At 37.0% G+C, this 13,891-nt stretch overlaps 1 protein-coding gene across 2 annotated transcripts in view; it reads left to right on the forward strand.

Moving 5' to 3' along the window:
* pard3ab (par-3 family cell polarity regulator alpha, b) overlaps positions 1 to 13,891 on the forward strand; it is a 119,950-nt gene that overhangs the window by 71,966 nt on the left and 34,093 nt on the right. Inside the window, exons 16-21 of one of the 2 annotated variants that reach the window (XM_067452562.1) lie at positions 5,172 to 5,355; positions 5,557 to 5,699; positions 7,010 to 7,054; positions 8,557 to 8,787; positions 8,938 to 9,157; positions 13,692 to 13,799. In XM_067452562.1, coding sequence (XP_067308663.1) covers positions 5,172 to 5,355; positions 5,557 to 5,699; positions 7,010 to 7,054; positions 8,557 to 8,787; positions 8,938 to 9,157; positions 13,692 to 13,799 — 931 coding nt within the window. The remainder of the gene's footprint in view (positions 1 to 5,171; positions 5,356 to 5,556; positions 5,700 to 7,009; positions 7,055 to 8,556; positions 8,788 to 8,937; positions 9,158 to 13,691; positions 13,800 to 13,891) is intronic. The other variant, XM_067452563.1, reaches the window with a different exon arrangement.

The raw sequence follows: 13,891 nt of genomic DNA on the forward strand, positions 1-13,891 counted from the left end.
GAAAATATGAAAAATAAAAAACACAATTATTTAAAATATTATTCAAAAGTTTAGGGTCAGTCATTGTTTTTTTGTTGAAAGAAATGAATGATTTTATTCAGCAAGCAAGTGTTAAATTGATAAAAAGGGATAAAAAGTTTATATTGTTAGAAAAGTTTTCTGTTTTGAATAAATGCTGGTATTTGCTTATTTAGTAAAGAAAACAGTGTACTTATTCAAAGAACCAGTTCTTTACTTACTCTAGCTTATCTAACATATGGAGATACTAGGTTTCCCCATGTATATATTAGTCAAACTGAATCTTATTTCATTAAAATGACACACATAAGCACATCCATGTTCTTCAGATCAACTAAAACACATAGGGTTTGGGAATGCATTTTTTTTAAGCATTATTTTGCAAGTTAACCATCACCAGATGCTCTCTGCGATCACAGTGAGCGCAGCATCAGGTTTCAGAAGTATAACTAGCATCTCTCCGGGCTGCAGTGTGTAAAAAACATGTGGTCTAACAGAAAACATATGAGTGTTACCCTGGACAAACAGATGCAGAGCTGTGGAGGTTCACTGAGAGCTCTCTGTGTGAGAGAGAGCGCCCAGCCGGAGCTGTTATCCCGCCTGTCAACAACTGACTCCACTCATGGGAAATGACAGTAGCAGGGTGCCACACACACAGAAATGCATATGCTTTTCCATTTGCCGAATATATATGCAGAGTCATGCTCATACCATAGTGTCCATTTGCACTCACACAGACAGGCTTTCAATAGCTTGCTCTACTCGAGTGCTCCTGCAGAGAGATAGAGACTCGTTTCTGTATGAATGTGACTGTCTATCAATTTAGACCTGTTTTCAAACACTCCCCATTATTGTGTGTCAATAATGCGGTGGGGATATAGTTAGCACGGGTGAGGTTATGTATGAACAGACAGCAGGTCCCCTATTCAAATGTTATGAAGATTTGAATTATTTTTTTGGATGAATTAGCTTATCATGAGACATTTGTTTGGTGGAAGTATATAGTAGCCTGGTCATACTCAATTCTAGTCAGAATATGAGTCTGAAGCTGCTCCATTGGGCTGTGATTATGGGGCGTGTTTCAACCGAACCAGGAAAGACATCACCTGGGTAGACCTACAACCAATCAGGGCAATGAAGCATAACGTTAGTTGTCAAATGTCAACAGAACTCAACTGCACTGTGTTGCCAAATCTGCGTTTTTTCCGTGGGTTGTTTTCCATGTCCACGGGTTGAAGTGAAGCAATCTCAATTATGTGACGTATAGATAGACCCAGGAATGCGAATTTTAGCAGACAACCTTGTCATAACACTTTTTACCCCCCAAACGCCATTTTTTTCCGGAGAACCCAAAAAAAAAAAAAAAGATTTTAAGGATACACAGAGTAATGTTACTTACCAACATGATCATAATTTCTGAGAGAAATAATGAAGGTGAACGCATATACGAACAAGTTCTCCATTTAGGATTAGAACAAAATCAACCCAAGCCCCTTTGATGACGTGGATGGTTACGTTACTGTTGATCATCTGTCCGTCATCGTCTAAAGTCCGCCCTGATGATTTCATTGGTCCGAACAGTTTCTGTTCGGGGATAATTACTCCTCTATGGAACAAGTCCAGACCGAACTGCCCGAGCTCAAATGTTGTGGGCGGGGCTGAGTTCGGGTGGCATTCCGGCAAGGTATATAGTGGATGTAGATGGTTTCAGACGTAAAAGCCCCGTTCATTTTCTCCATGGGGAATTGATTTTAGTGATTAAATTGTAAACCTATAAAGTAGTTGATGCTTTTGTTGAAGACTTTGGACAACTTATTTTTTAAATAATCATGTTTAACAGCAAAATTTCTGGTGGAAAAACTACTTTACCCATGATTCTGCTAAGAAATCAGAGAATCTCAACAAATGTTCCAAAATACACCTTTAGTGCCCGCCCACTCCCATGAGTCATTGCAAATGACTTTATGGAATCAGTCTCACTACACTTTTAAACACATGAAATATTTGTATATACTCTGTGTATTTTGCAAAAAGCGTACACAATCAACATCTTTAAATCAATTGTTATTTGCAGTGCTTCATGGGATTGTAGTTATTTCCCTAATTAATGTTAAAACATTTTAATTAGCAGAGGTGGAAAGTAACGAATTACATTTACTCGCGTTACTGTAATTGAGTAGCTTTTCTGTGTACTTCTACTTTTTTAAGTAGTTCTGTAATTTTACTTTTACTTAAGTAAATTTTGATTAAAGTATTGTACTTCGCTACATTTTAAATCACATCCGTTACTGAGTAAAAATAAATCATTAACCCTCTGGGGTTCTTCATTTATGGGTCACACTCAGGACCTTCGGGTCTAAAAGGACCCGGAGGTCGGGAATCAAAAAAAAAAAAAATTGAGTAAAATCAATGAAATATATTTTTGTTCAATAATATTTTTTCTTTTCTTTTTTGGTGTTTTGAGATAATTTTATGATTTATAAATAATATTTATGCAATAATTATGACCCATTTTTTCCCATTGAATATAATAGAATTTTTTTTTTTTTTTTTTTTCCTTTTTTTATTAAAGCTGTATTTCATTTTAGAGTCAAGCCTAGGCCTCATGAAAGCATTTTTTTTTATTTGATTGGTGCCATCTGGTGGACACAGTGAGCATTTTTATCACGCAATAGCACATTTTTACCACTAGAGTGCATTACAGAACCGTGTGTGTGTGTGTGTGTGTGTGAGTTTTTGTTTGTCTGTTTTGCACTCTTGATGTTTTAGAGATTCACCCCTTCACTGTTGAGTCCTTTTTTTCTGCATCCTGGCTGATTTGTAGATTATATGCACAAAAAACTCTGTATTTTCATATTTTTGCCAATTTCCCATTCATTTCCTATGGGGGTCTTTTTTGACCCGAAGGCCCCGAGTGTGACTATTTTTTTTACGACCACTTAGACTTTTCCAATCCTGTCCCCAATTTTTTTTTCTGTCCATATACCAAGTACCAATACCCTCACCAAGTTTCGTACCATTCAGATGAAGCTACGATTTTTAACATTTCTTTCAAAAAAAAATTCGGGTCAGAAATGACCGAAGAACCCCAGAGGGTTAATGCAAAGAGGGGAGGGAAAAAAACGTGATCCGGAAATGACTATAGGCCTATTGAATAGAGGGCGCGGGACGCGTGAGAGAACAAGCGCGCACATATCAGATGGAGACGAACAAGACAGACGTCAGTGACGCAGACCCAGGTGAAAGCAAAACGCTGTCGTTAACCCCTGGCTAGTATGGAAATACTTTGGATATAGAAAAAAATTATGTGGTGTTGTCCTGGAGGATATCAGATGTGCACAAAATGTGGATGCAAATGAAGAAACACATAGAACATGTTCGGGCACACATCCCTCTGTGGAGATAAAGGTATACTTATAACTTAGGCTGATTGATTTCTGTGACGCAGAGGGAGTCCCGGAATCCAGTCATGAACATTAACTTTACATTATAACGTAGAATTGGTGTAATACACGCAAACTGGTGATTGAACGAAAAACTCGAATGTAGAGCTGTAGGCCTTAGAAATAAATCAAATCACGACATGGTCTGGGAATATTAAAGCACAAAACATTGCTATATGAATATATGATCTGCTTGTTCTCTCTCTGCTTGTGAATGAGCTGCTCCGTCTACTACATATGGACTCTATTATTCTTAAACATTTTTACGAATTAATGATAAAAATAAGTTGTTAATCTAATTGATAATTTATTGAATTTAGTTTATTAGACATGTTTTATTGAAATTTTAATAAACAAAATAAACAAATGGTTTTAAGTTTGTTATAAAAAAGCATTTGTTCAACCAAATAAAAAAAAGACCAATCTTCTTCATTCATTTAACATCATTTTAACTAGTGATAATAACCATCATTTAATAATAGGTACAGTAAATGTTTAATTGATGTTTTCTGAGATCCTATCACAACCCTACAGGGGAGAGTCCCCCACCCCCACTGTTAAAAAAGTTACTAAGTAACTTTTACTCTGAGTACATTTTAAATGAGCTACTTTTTACTTTTACTTGAGTAAATTTTTAGACCAGTAATTTTACTTGTACTTAAGTAAAATTTCATTGAAGTAACAGTACTTTTACTTAAGTAGAATATTTACTCTTTCCACCTCTGTTAATTAGTTACACTGTCTTTAACCTTTGATTTAAAGTACACACACACAAAGAAAACTGGACAAAAAGACAGTTTGAAATGCCGTGGTTTGGGACTTATAGTGCTTTAACGGAAACATTAAAGTCCCTATTGGGAGAGTGAATGGGAGAATTTCTTCTGGAACTAAAGCTGCTGAAAAACGCAAGCTGGAACTGTTCACTGAACCGAACACTTTATTATGGTGCAAATAGACTGGGTGCAAATGCCATGGGTTCGATTCCCAGGAAAAGCACACACCATGTGGGTGTTTGTTTGTTTTAGGTGCTGATAAAGATATCTCGAGTACAGTGTTTGGTGTAAAAAGATACTCAAGAACCATTATCAAGCTAAATGGCATGAAGAGAATCATTTGGTTCTAGTATTTCTTTAAAAAAGCACTTTGTTCCCAACCGTAGTGCATTTTGTGATCGTTTACATCCCACGCGGTTTCACTTATTGAAGTATGTACTGAAAAGCAAAGTGTTTCTCATGGGCTTTATTTTAGACTCGGGTGGGAAATTTCTGATCAGATTAAAAACACAAACAAGCTAACAGCACTATTTTGCTATCTAAAATGCATACTTTCTCTCTATCTGTATTTGATCAAAAAAGCCTCAGAGTTTTTGCACAAACGAATATAGAAAAAGCAGCCAGGCAAATTGCATCAGCCTGCATGTGATTTGCATTAAAAGTCTTTCATTTGTAAATCTCACTACATGCAGAGTACGACAGACGTGATTCATTGTTGCTCTTGATTCTCAGCGACTTTGACCTGCTTTGCTCAGAATGAGATGATTTGTTTTTGCATGAATTATAACTTAGACTTTTTTTTGTCATCTTTATTTTTACCATCTGCACATCATCAAACCCCCACTATGATTGGGATTAGCTGAATTACTTGATTCATTTATAATAATAACATAATTTGATTGCGCCTGCACCCCTTCCTGCTCTTATCTCGCTCTAGATCATTATCAGCTCTCGCCGACGGTGAACATGCCTCAGGATGACACGGTCATAATTGAAGACGACAGGCCACGTGTTCTCCCCACTCAGTTGTCTGACCAATCGTCGTCCAGTTCTCACGATGACATGGGTTTCGCTGTGGAGACGCCACCCCCGCCACCCTGGGACCAAGAGCTTCCCAACAGGTAAATAAAAGTGGACAGTTTAGAAAGTATTGCAATTTATTTACTGAAGTAGCTATTGTCTTTGTTACTATTTTGAGCATCAACTGTCCGACTCTTCTGACGATCTTCCTGCAGTAATTGAGTCCATGGCCTTTCCTTTGATTGTCAAAGGAGCCTTGGTTATTTAATCTCTCTCTCTCTCTTTCTTGATCCCTCCCTCAGCTCTTCCACTGCTAATGGTGATGGGGCGTTTCAGAGGGAAGGCTTTGGCAGGCAAAGCATGTCTGAGAAACGCACCAAGCAGTATGGAGACGCAGGCCAACTCGACATCATCAAGACTCGCAAGTCCAAGAGCATGGACCTAGGTAGTATAAAGATCAACCCGAAACGTAGTGCTTTGATTTGGATGCTCTAGTCTAAAGAGCAACTTGCAGCACAGTGCTAAAGATATATTTGTAACGGTGATTGGACCTTTATGCTCTAAAGGTCAGTTAAATACTCCCAGAGATCAATCTCAAACACAATGATTGGACCTGAATACTCAAAAGGTCTGTCTCAAACCCAGTGCTTGCACCTAGATAGGCTAAAGATTATTCCCAAACAATGTTCTATGGCCTAAAAAGAGTAAAAAACAGTAATTCGACCTAACTACTTTCAAGATCAGTACTTAAAACATAGCTTGGACTTAAATACTCTAAAGATCTACTCTTAGCACATTACTTAGACCCATATACTCTAGGGGTCTGTAGCAAACACAATGCTTAGACCTAATACTCTAAAGGTCAATCTCAAAGACAGTGATTGGACCTATATACTCTAAAGGTCAGTGGCAGTAGATAAAATCTCACCCCCCGAAATCCAATCCATTTGCTCAAGTTACTTTCCTCTCTTTATAAGAGCACTTCTCAGAATGTCTCTCATTCTGAGCATCACCATTCACCCCTCCACCGTCACTAAGTCTGCATCGGTCTCCCTTGTGCATGTGCTTTCTAATCTGAACACAGTTTCCACTGATCCAATTCTGCTGGATGTTCCTCACTTACCGCTTTACCACTGAAATGGAGCTGGTGCCAGGGCTCAGACAAGGGTTCTGAGAAACCATTCAGTGTTTCCACTGACTCTAGAGCCGAACTGCAAAGTTTTTGTTTTATTTGGAGTTTTATACTTTTTTTTTTTTCTTTTTTCTTCCTCAGATTGTTTGTATTTTGTGTAAGCATTCACAATTTATTTGCATACATTTAGTGTTTTGTTTTTTATACAGTCATTAAATTTGACTTTAATTTTCCTTGGTATAGTTAACACAAGCTATTTAGCGTTTTATGAAACAATGGCATTATTATATTTTCGGTCCATAATGTTAGGGATTCCTGCTTTTGATATCATCAGGTTAAAGAAGACAAGTACGAATCACATTTTTCTCACCAAAAACCACTGTTTCTTTGGTGGAAACGTGGAATGAGGTCAGTTTAGGCACCGGCACCGTCTCAGTAGAAAAGGGGTCATTCTGAATCAGCGGAGTCACTATGGAAACACTGTTTTGTTAATGAGCACTGACTGATTGTTTATGCCGTCTGATTTATTGATGGTGATACTTGCCTGGTTGCTTGCTGCATGTTGAATGGTCAAACTAACCATCCTGTGAATGTATGTGTATGTATGTGTGCCCTTCACACAGTGGCTGATGAGATTAACCTCACACAATGCACAGAGAACCACCCAGGTAAGCATGAGCTCTCCTGCACTTACTCACATACTCACGTCTAATCCACACCACTGGATTATTACATCCCTGCCTGTTTTTCTTCAGCGTCTCATCGATTACTTTCCTATGTCTGTTTGTCACCACTCTTATAAGAAGACCATGCATGCTTATTTTGGAATAAATATAAACAGGTTGCAGCATTCACACAATAAACTTAAATATTTTTAAATACAATATATAAAATTATATACTTTTTTATCTTTGTATATGTATGTGTTTCATATTGTTAAATATTTTTATGGTTGAAAATAACTTTTAAATGTATTTGAATCTTGTGATGTCTAAATCTGAATGTTCAGCATCATTAACGTCAGTTTTGAGTGTCTCATGATCCTTCAGAAATCATTCTAATTTTATGATTTACTGCTCAAGAAATATTTATGATTATTATCAATGTTGAAACAGTTGTTTAAAAATTTACTTTTAGGATTCTTTGATGAATAGAAAAGTCAAAAGAACAGCATTTATCTGAAATAAAAGACTTTTGTAACATTGTACTACCATTTAAATGTTTTGGGTGGATAAGAATTTTATTTAATACATTTTTTGGGGGAAAGAACTGAATACATTTATGTAGCAGGAATGCATTAAATTGATCAAGTGACAGTATAGACATTTATAATGTTGCAAAAGCGTTATATTTCAGATAAATGCTGTTCTTTTGAACTTTCTATTCATCAAAGAATCCTAAAAAAAATATTTAACATAACTGTTTCAACATTGATTATAATCATAAATATTTCTTGAGCAGTAAATCATCATATTAAAATGATTTCTGAAGGATCATGTGACTGAAACCTGGAGTCAAATTTCAGATTTGCATCACTGTAATAAATTAAATTTTAAAATATATTCAAATTGAATATTTTAATAATATTTTACAATATTACAGCTTTTTTTTGTATTTCTAATAACATAAATGCAGCCTTGGTGAGCAGAAGAGACTACTTTAAAAACATAAAAAATCTTACCGTTCGAAAACTTTTAACCAGTAGTGTATTTGTATTTATGTATGTATTTTTTTTTCCCCCTTTACATATAGTATTGTGTTATTTCCATACACAACTTTTTTTGTTGTTGTGGTGTTATAAAATATTTTCTTATAAAAAATATTTTGTCAAAAGTTTGCAGTATTATAAACACACAGCTGTATTATATTTAAAATAGCAGGGGAGCTCTGACACGCTTCAGTAAGGCTGTGCTGCGTGATGAAGATAAATTCATGCAATCTTTCCTGTCCTCCATTTACATTCATTTATCTTCATCACTTAATACAGAAACGCACCTTCACTCGCTCCCATGGCTGACTACGTACAATAGAAACACACGCACACGCTCCACATAATGTTCAAATAAATGTAGCTACTTTTATCAGGGTTATGGTTGAGATTTGTTGCGGACAGACTCCATGCTAACTGCTTGGTTGTCGTTTGTGGTTTAACTAACAAACTCTTCCTCAGGCTCTTCCTCACATGACGTTGGCCCATCTCTTGGCCTAAAGAAGTCCAGCTCTCTGGAAAGTTTACAGACTGCTGTCGCCGAGGTAACTCTCAACGGCGACATGCCCTTTCACCGGCCGCGGCCGCGCATCATACGGGGGCGTGGCTGCAACGAGAGCTTCCGAGCCGCAATCGACAAATCGTACGACAAGCCAGCAGCCAATGGAGATGAAGAGGAGTGCATGGACACATGTACGGCTGCTCCTGATTGGTTTAGTCAGTAAACAAAGTAAAATTCAGCAAATGTAGTGATGACGGCTACTAATTGCCATGTAAATGTTTTTAGGTTTTTTTGATTATGACTGATAATAACAGCAGTCCCCCTCCCTTTTCTTCCTGTAGTGGATGAGGACACAGAAGGAAGCTCTCGGTCAGGGCGGGATTCGGTTTCCACGGTAGCTGATCTCACTCCGCTTCCCGTCACCGAGCAACAGCTGATCAATGGCAACCTGCCTCAAAACGACAAGAAGAAAGAAAAAGGGGGGAAGGACAAAAAGAAGCCAGAGAAAGAGAAGGGTAAAACAAAGAAAGGAATGCTCAAGGGCCTTGGAGAGATGTTCAGGTAATTAAAAGCAGATCTGAGCAGTGTTTTGTGTCAGATAAAAGAGACTAAGAATAATGATGATAAGAGCGCAGATCAGCCCAGAGCACTTTTTCTTCATGTCCTTAATTACCTCAAAACCCAACAATAGAATAAAAAGACTGGTGAGCTCCCCACCAACGCAACCATGTCCCCGGCTCAAAGACTGTGCCAACAAAAGGCAGAAACACAAAACTGCTGAAAGACGCGAGTGAAGAAAATAAGTGGTGTTTGCACATACAATACTTGCCAACGCATTGCTTAGGTGGATGGTTGCATGGCCATTGTTGCTATGATGTTGCAAGGGTCTTCTGGGTAGTTTCTGGAGTTTTGCAAGAGTCTTCAAACTAGCTCAGTTTCTTTATATTCTTTAATATCCAGGGCCCTATCGTTCAAAAGTAGTCTGATCGTATCTCGGCTTTCAGGATCAAATCTTAAAAATGGGTTCTTCAAAAGAAAAAAAGGGATTCTGAAATCAGATTAGATCACAAAATCCAAAACGTTGGATGTGTTTGTGCTTTTCAAAACGTTTTAGTAAGATTGGGATACCTTTGATCCAAATAAAAAAATCACAATTATCCTGATCCCAGCAGAAGGGAAGATTACAGGAACAAAAAATGTAATAATAAACACTGGTACAAAATATAACATTTGTAAAATGTATACACACATTTATATTTTATTTTGCTCTTGATTTAGATTTAGGCTATCTATTAAGCCTTTCAGTATACAGTAAAGTAACAAAAAAAGTGCAATAAAATAATATCCCAAACTATGGAAGCTTGTTTCTGCCACAAAATAAAAGATTTAAAAATATAATTGTGACTTCTCACAATTGTGAGTTTTTATTTTTCGGAGAAAAAAAGACAAAATCGTGCGATATAAACTCACAATTTTGAGTTTTAATGTCAGAATTTTGTGACTTTTCTCATAATTGTGAGATATAAACTAGCAACTGCAAGTTATAAAGTCCAATTCTGAGTGGGGAAAAGACTCAGAATTGCGAGTTTATATCTCAATTCTGACTTCATATCTCGCTATTGTGAGTTAAGTCGCAATTACCTTTTTTATTGTTTTTATTCTGTGTTGGAAATAAGCTTTCATACCAAACAGCTGTAAATAATATAACTAATATTATGCAAATTATATAACAAATTATATAACATTTTCTCACCATTTTTCATCACCATGTCCCTTTAGTGCCTCTGTATACGGGTCTGATTGTTTAAAGGGATTTTTTTTTCTTTATATAAAAACAGTTAAAATGACTCTTCTACCTGTTGTTCTTTACTAGCAGCCTACACCGGGAAGTGTAACCTCATTTGGAGATTTGGTCATCTGGAAAACCCTGTATGTGGATCAGGGTGATCCAATCCTATTTTGTTTTGAACAGCTGGCACAAAAGTAAGATAGACCTGATCCTGGAGAGCAAAACATGACAATTCCAAATCTAGATAATTCTGCTTTTTGAACAAATGGGTCCTGGTTTCTAGATATGAGCTGCAGTTGCCATCACTTATGCTACCTCATAAATGAAAAATCATTTGTTTTAAATCATCAGATGTCTATTTCAATTGAAGTAGTCCCAGAATGCTTGAAAATCAAGAGGAATTTAGATTTTAAATATACATTACTGAAAACGATGGAAATTGATGGAAAATATCCAATGGAAAAATGCACAATTTCGTACAATATTTGTGTATTTTCAGTGCTTACATCACCATTTGGTCTGTAAGAATTTATGATTTTGAAAGAAGTCCCCTAATACTCAAGGCCACATTTAATACATACGATGATATGAATATAGCCTAGTAAAATCAGTCAGGTTGTGGATCATACTTTAGATTAGAGTCCAATTCTCACTATTTACTTCGACTTTTGCCTCAATAAGCTCCTATTTACTACTTATTAATCGTTATTAAAGGTGAACTATGTAGTATTTTTGCAGTAAAATATCCAAAAACCACTAGGCCAGTGTTATATATTTTGTTCAGTTGAGTACCTACAATATCCCAGATGTTTCCAACTATTTGTAAATTGTGAGAAAATTGCTATTTTAACTAAGGACAGGGACGTTGCAGCATTGCATTTGAGAGAGTCGCCTGTCAATTGCGTCATATCTGCGCTACCCTCGGTTTCGGCTTTTATTTGGCAGGAGCGCTTTATTCTTAGCAGTGTGAACAACTGAACGCACGGAGTAACGTCATAACATCGTTTTAAACAAACTTAAATGTATCTAATATGATAAACAGAGCTCCATTACCTCAAAATCATAACCGGAAGAGCGGATCTGTGCAGGCGCCCGGCAAATGAGTCCCGTCCCGTCATAATAAAAGTCCCGGTATTCGCAAGGCGGGTATTTGTTTAACAATCGCTCCAGCAGCTGTGCTCAGGTCCATAACACTCGGTCCTGCTCTGCTTTAGACTACAGTAATGTTAATAACCGCATGCATGAACGTGATTTCTGCCCGAGTCCTATTTTTCACCGGCTGTGATGAGAAGACCACATCTCCCAAGATGCTGCGCTCACACTTTGCGTCATCAAACTACGCATTTGTTTTGCATAGGCGCCCTCCAGTGGACAAAAGCTGCATAGTGCACCTTTAAGGTAGTTGTTAGGTTTAGGATTAAGGGATGTGGAATCTGGTCATGCAGAATAAGGCATTAATATATGCTTCATACATACTAATAAATGGCTGATATCCTACTAATATGTATGCTAATAAGCAACTAGTTAATAGTGAGAATTGGACCCTAAACTAAAGTTTTACCATATTGTGAAATGTTATTTCAATTTAAAACAACAGTTTTCTATTTTCTATTCAATATATTTTTGAAAGAGTGTTTTAAACTGAAGGGTGATCTAGTCCAAGATTATGGAACAACTGGCACTCTTCTCCGACTTTAAATACCTTTAAGTACTGTCTAGTCATTTTAATACATTATTTTAATGGGTGATTTATTGGTGGGTGTTCTGTTGTCTTTGTTATTGTATTATTATTTGTTTTATTTACATTATTTGTAATGTACAGCACTTTGGAGTTACTGTGTAGCCTGAAAGTTGCTTTATAAATAAATAAATGCCAAAATACTAATTTATTCCTGCTGAATTTTCAGCATCATTATTCCAGTCTCATGAGTCACATTCTAATATAATGATTTGATGCATTACAAATTACAAATGTCTGTACTATCATTTTAATGCATCTTTGCTGAATAAAATAATACATTTCTTACTGACAGCAAACTTTGAACAGTAGTGTATATACACAGATCAAGCATAACATTAAGACCTTCATAACATATGGAGTGAATAACACTGATTATCTCTTCATCACGGCACCTGTAAGTGGGTGGGATAAATTAGGCAGTAAGTGAACATTTTGTCCTCAGTTGATGTTTTTGAAGCAGGAAAAATGAGCAAACTTAAGGATTTGAGCGAGTTTGACAAGGGCCAAATTGTGATGGCTAGACGGCTGGGTCAGAGCATCACCAAAACTGCTCTTGTGGGGTGTTCCCAGTCTGCAGTGGTCAGTATCTATCAAAAGTACTCCAAGGAAAGAACAGTGGAGAACCGGCGACAGGGTCTGGGTTATTTTGGCAGCAAAAGGGGGACCAACACAATATTAGGAAGGTGGTCATAATGTTATGCTTGATCAGTGTATGCAAACAGCTATACATCTCACTAGTATTTCGATTTCCTATTCAATAATTTAAAAATATATATATATTTTTGATGGGCTGTGAGTTTGTGTGCTCTGGAGTGACCGTATGTTCCTGAGCTCTAGGCAGAATAGACAGTCAGAGTCAAAGTTTGAGAGATACGAGGAGACTAGAGGGGAGAGAAAGCAAGAACGGAGCTCATTTGAAGTTTTCGAATCTGTCAGCAATAGATAAATCGTTTTTGAAAACGTAGAATATTTTAGACCGCTTCTGGGGCAGTGGAGTGTTTTAATGGCTGTCATCTGCCTCGCTGAGCCAAAGCTACCTGCTACATATTAATGAGCGCTCTACATAATAATGAGCGCCGCCGAATATCACAACTCGTACTGTACGCATACAAACGTAATGAAAAACTCCTTTTAGCCTTCTCACTCGCACCTCAGTCATCTCACGTGCACATGTCAGCGGAATAATAATGAATCTATTTGCTTGATAAAGCAAAGATTTGCAGAAAAAAAGGACTCCGCTTTGCAGAGTTGCAAAACGGTGATTAGTTTGTTAAATGAATTAGAATAGATGGATTAAGAGCTTTAATGTCGGTTTAATTGGAGAAGACAGGTTTAAGAGCTTTTTCAGAAGAATTATGCCCATTAAAAAAATGAAGGGGCTGGCATGTGACTACTCAGTATTTTGAGTTGCATTTGAATGCAGCTTCCAAAACATCTATTTCTCTTTTTTTCCATAACTAAGATGCACTGTTATTGAGCTTTTTAATTGATGTTGAAACAGAAATCAAGAAGAATGCTTGATTATAACATACCATCAACCTGTAACGTGTTTGTGTGTGTTCAAGATTTGGGAAGTACCGCAAGGACGAGCGTTTGGATGGTGCAAAGTGGAAGCCAGAGGAAACTCATGTATCGGAGGAGGAGATGCGCAGAATGAAACAAGAACAAGAGAGGTACACACACACACCTCTGGTTCACTATCTTTGTGAATACTCTCCATGGACGTAATGTTTTTTTGTACCGTACAAACTATACATTCTGTCTC

Source organism: Pseudorasbora parva, chromosome 9, assembly GCF_024679245.1.
Source record: "Pseudorasbora parva isolate DD20220531a chromosome 9, ASM2467924v1, whole genome shotgun sequence".
Lineage (NCBI taxonomy): Eukaryota > Metazoa > Chordata > Actinopteri > Cypriniformes > Gobionidae > Pseudorasbora > Pseudorasbora parva.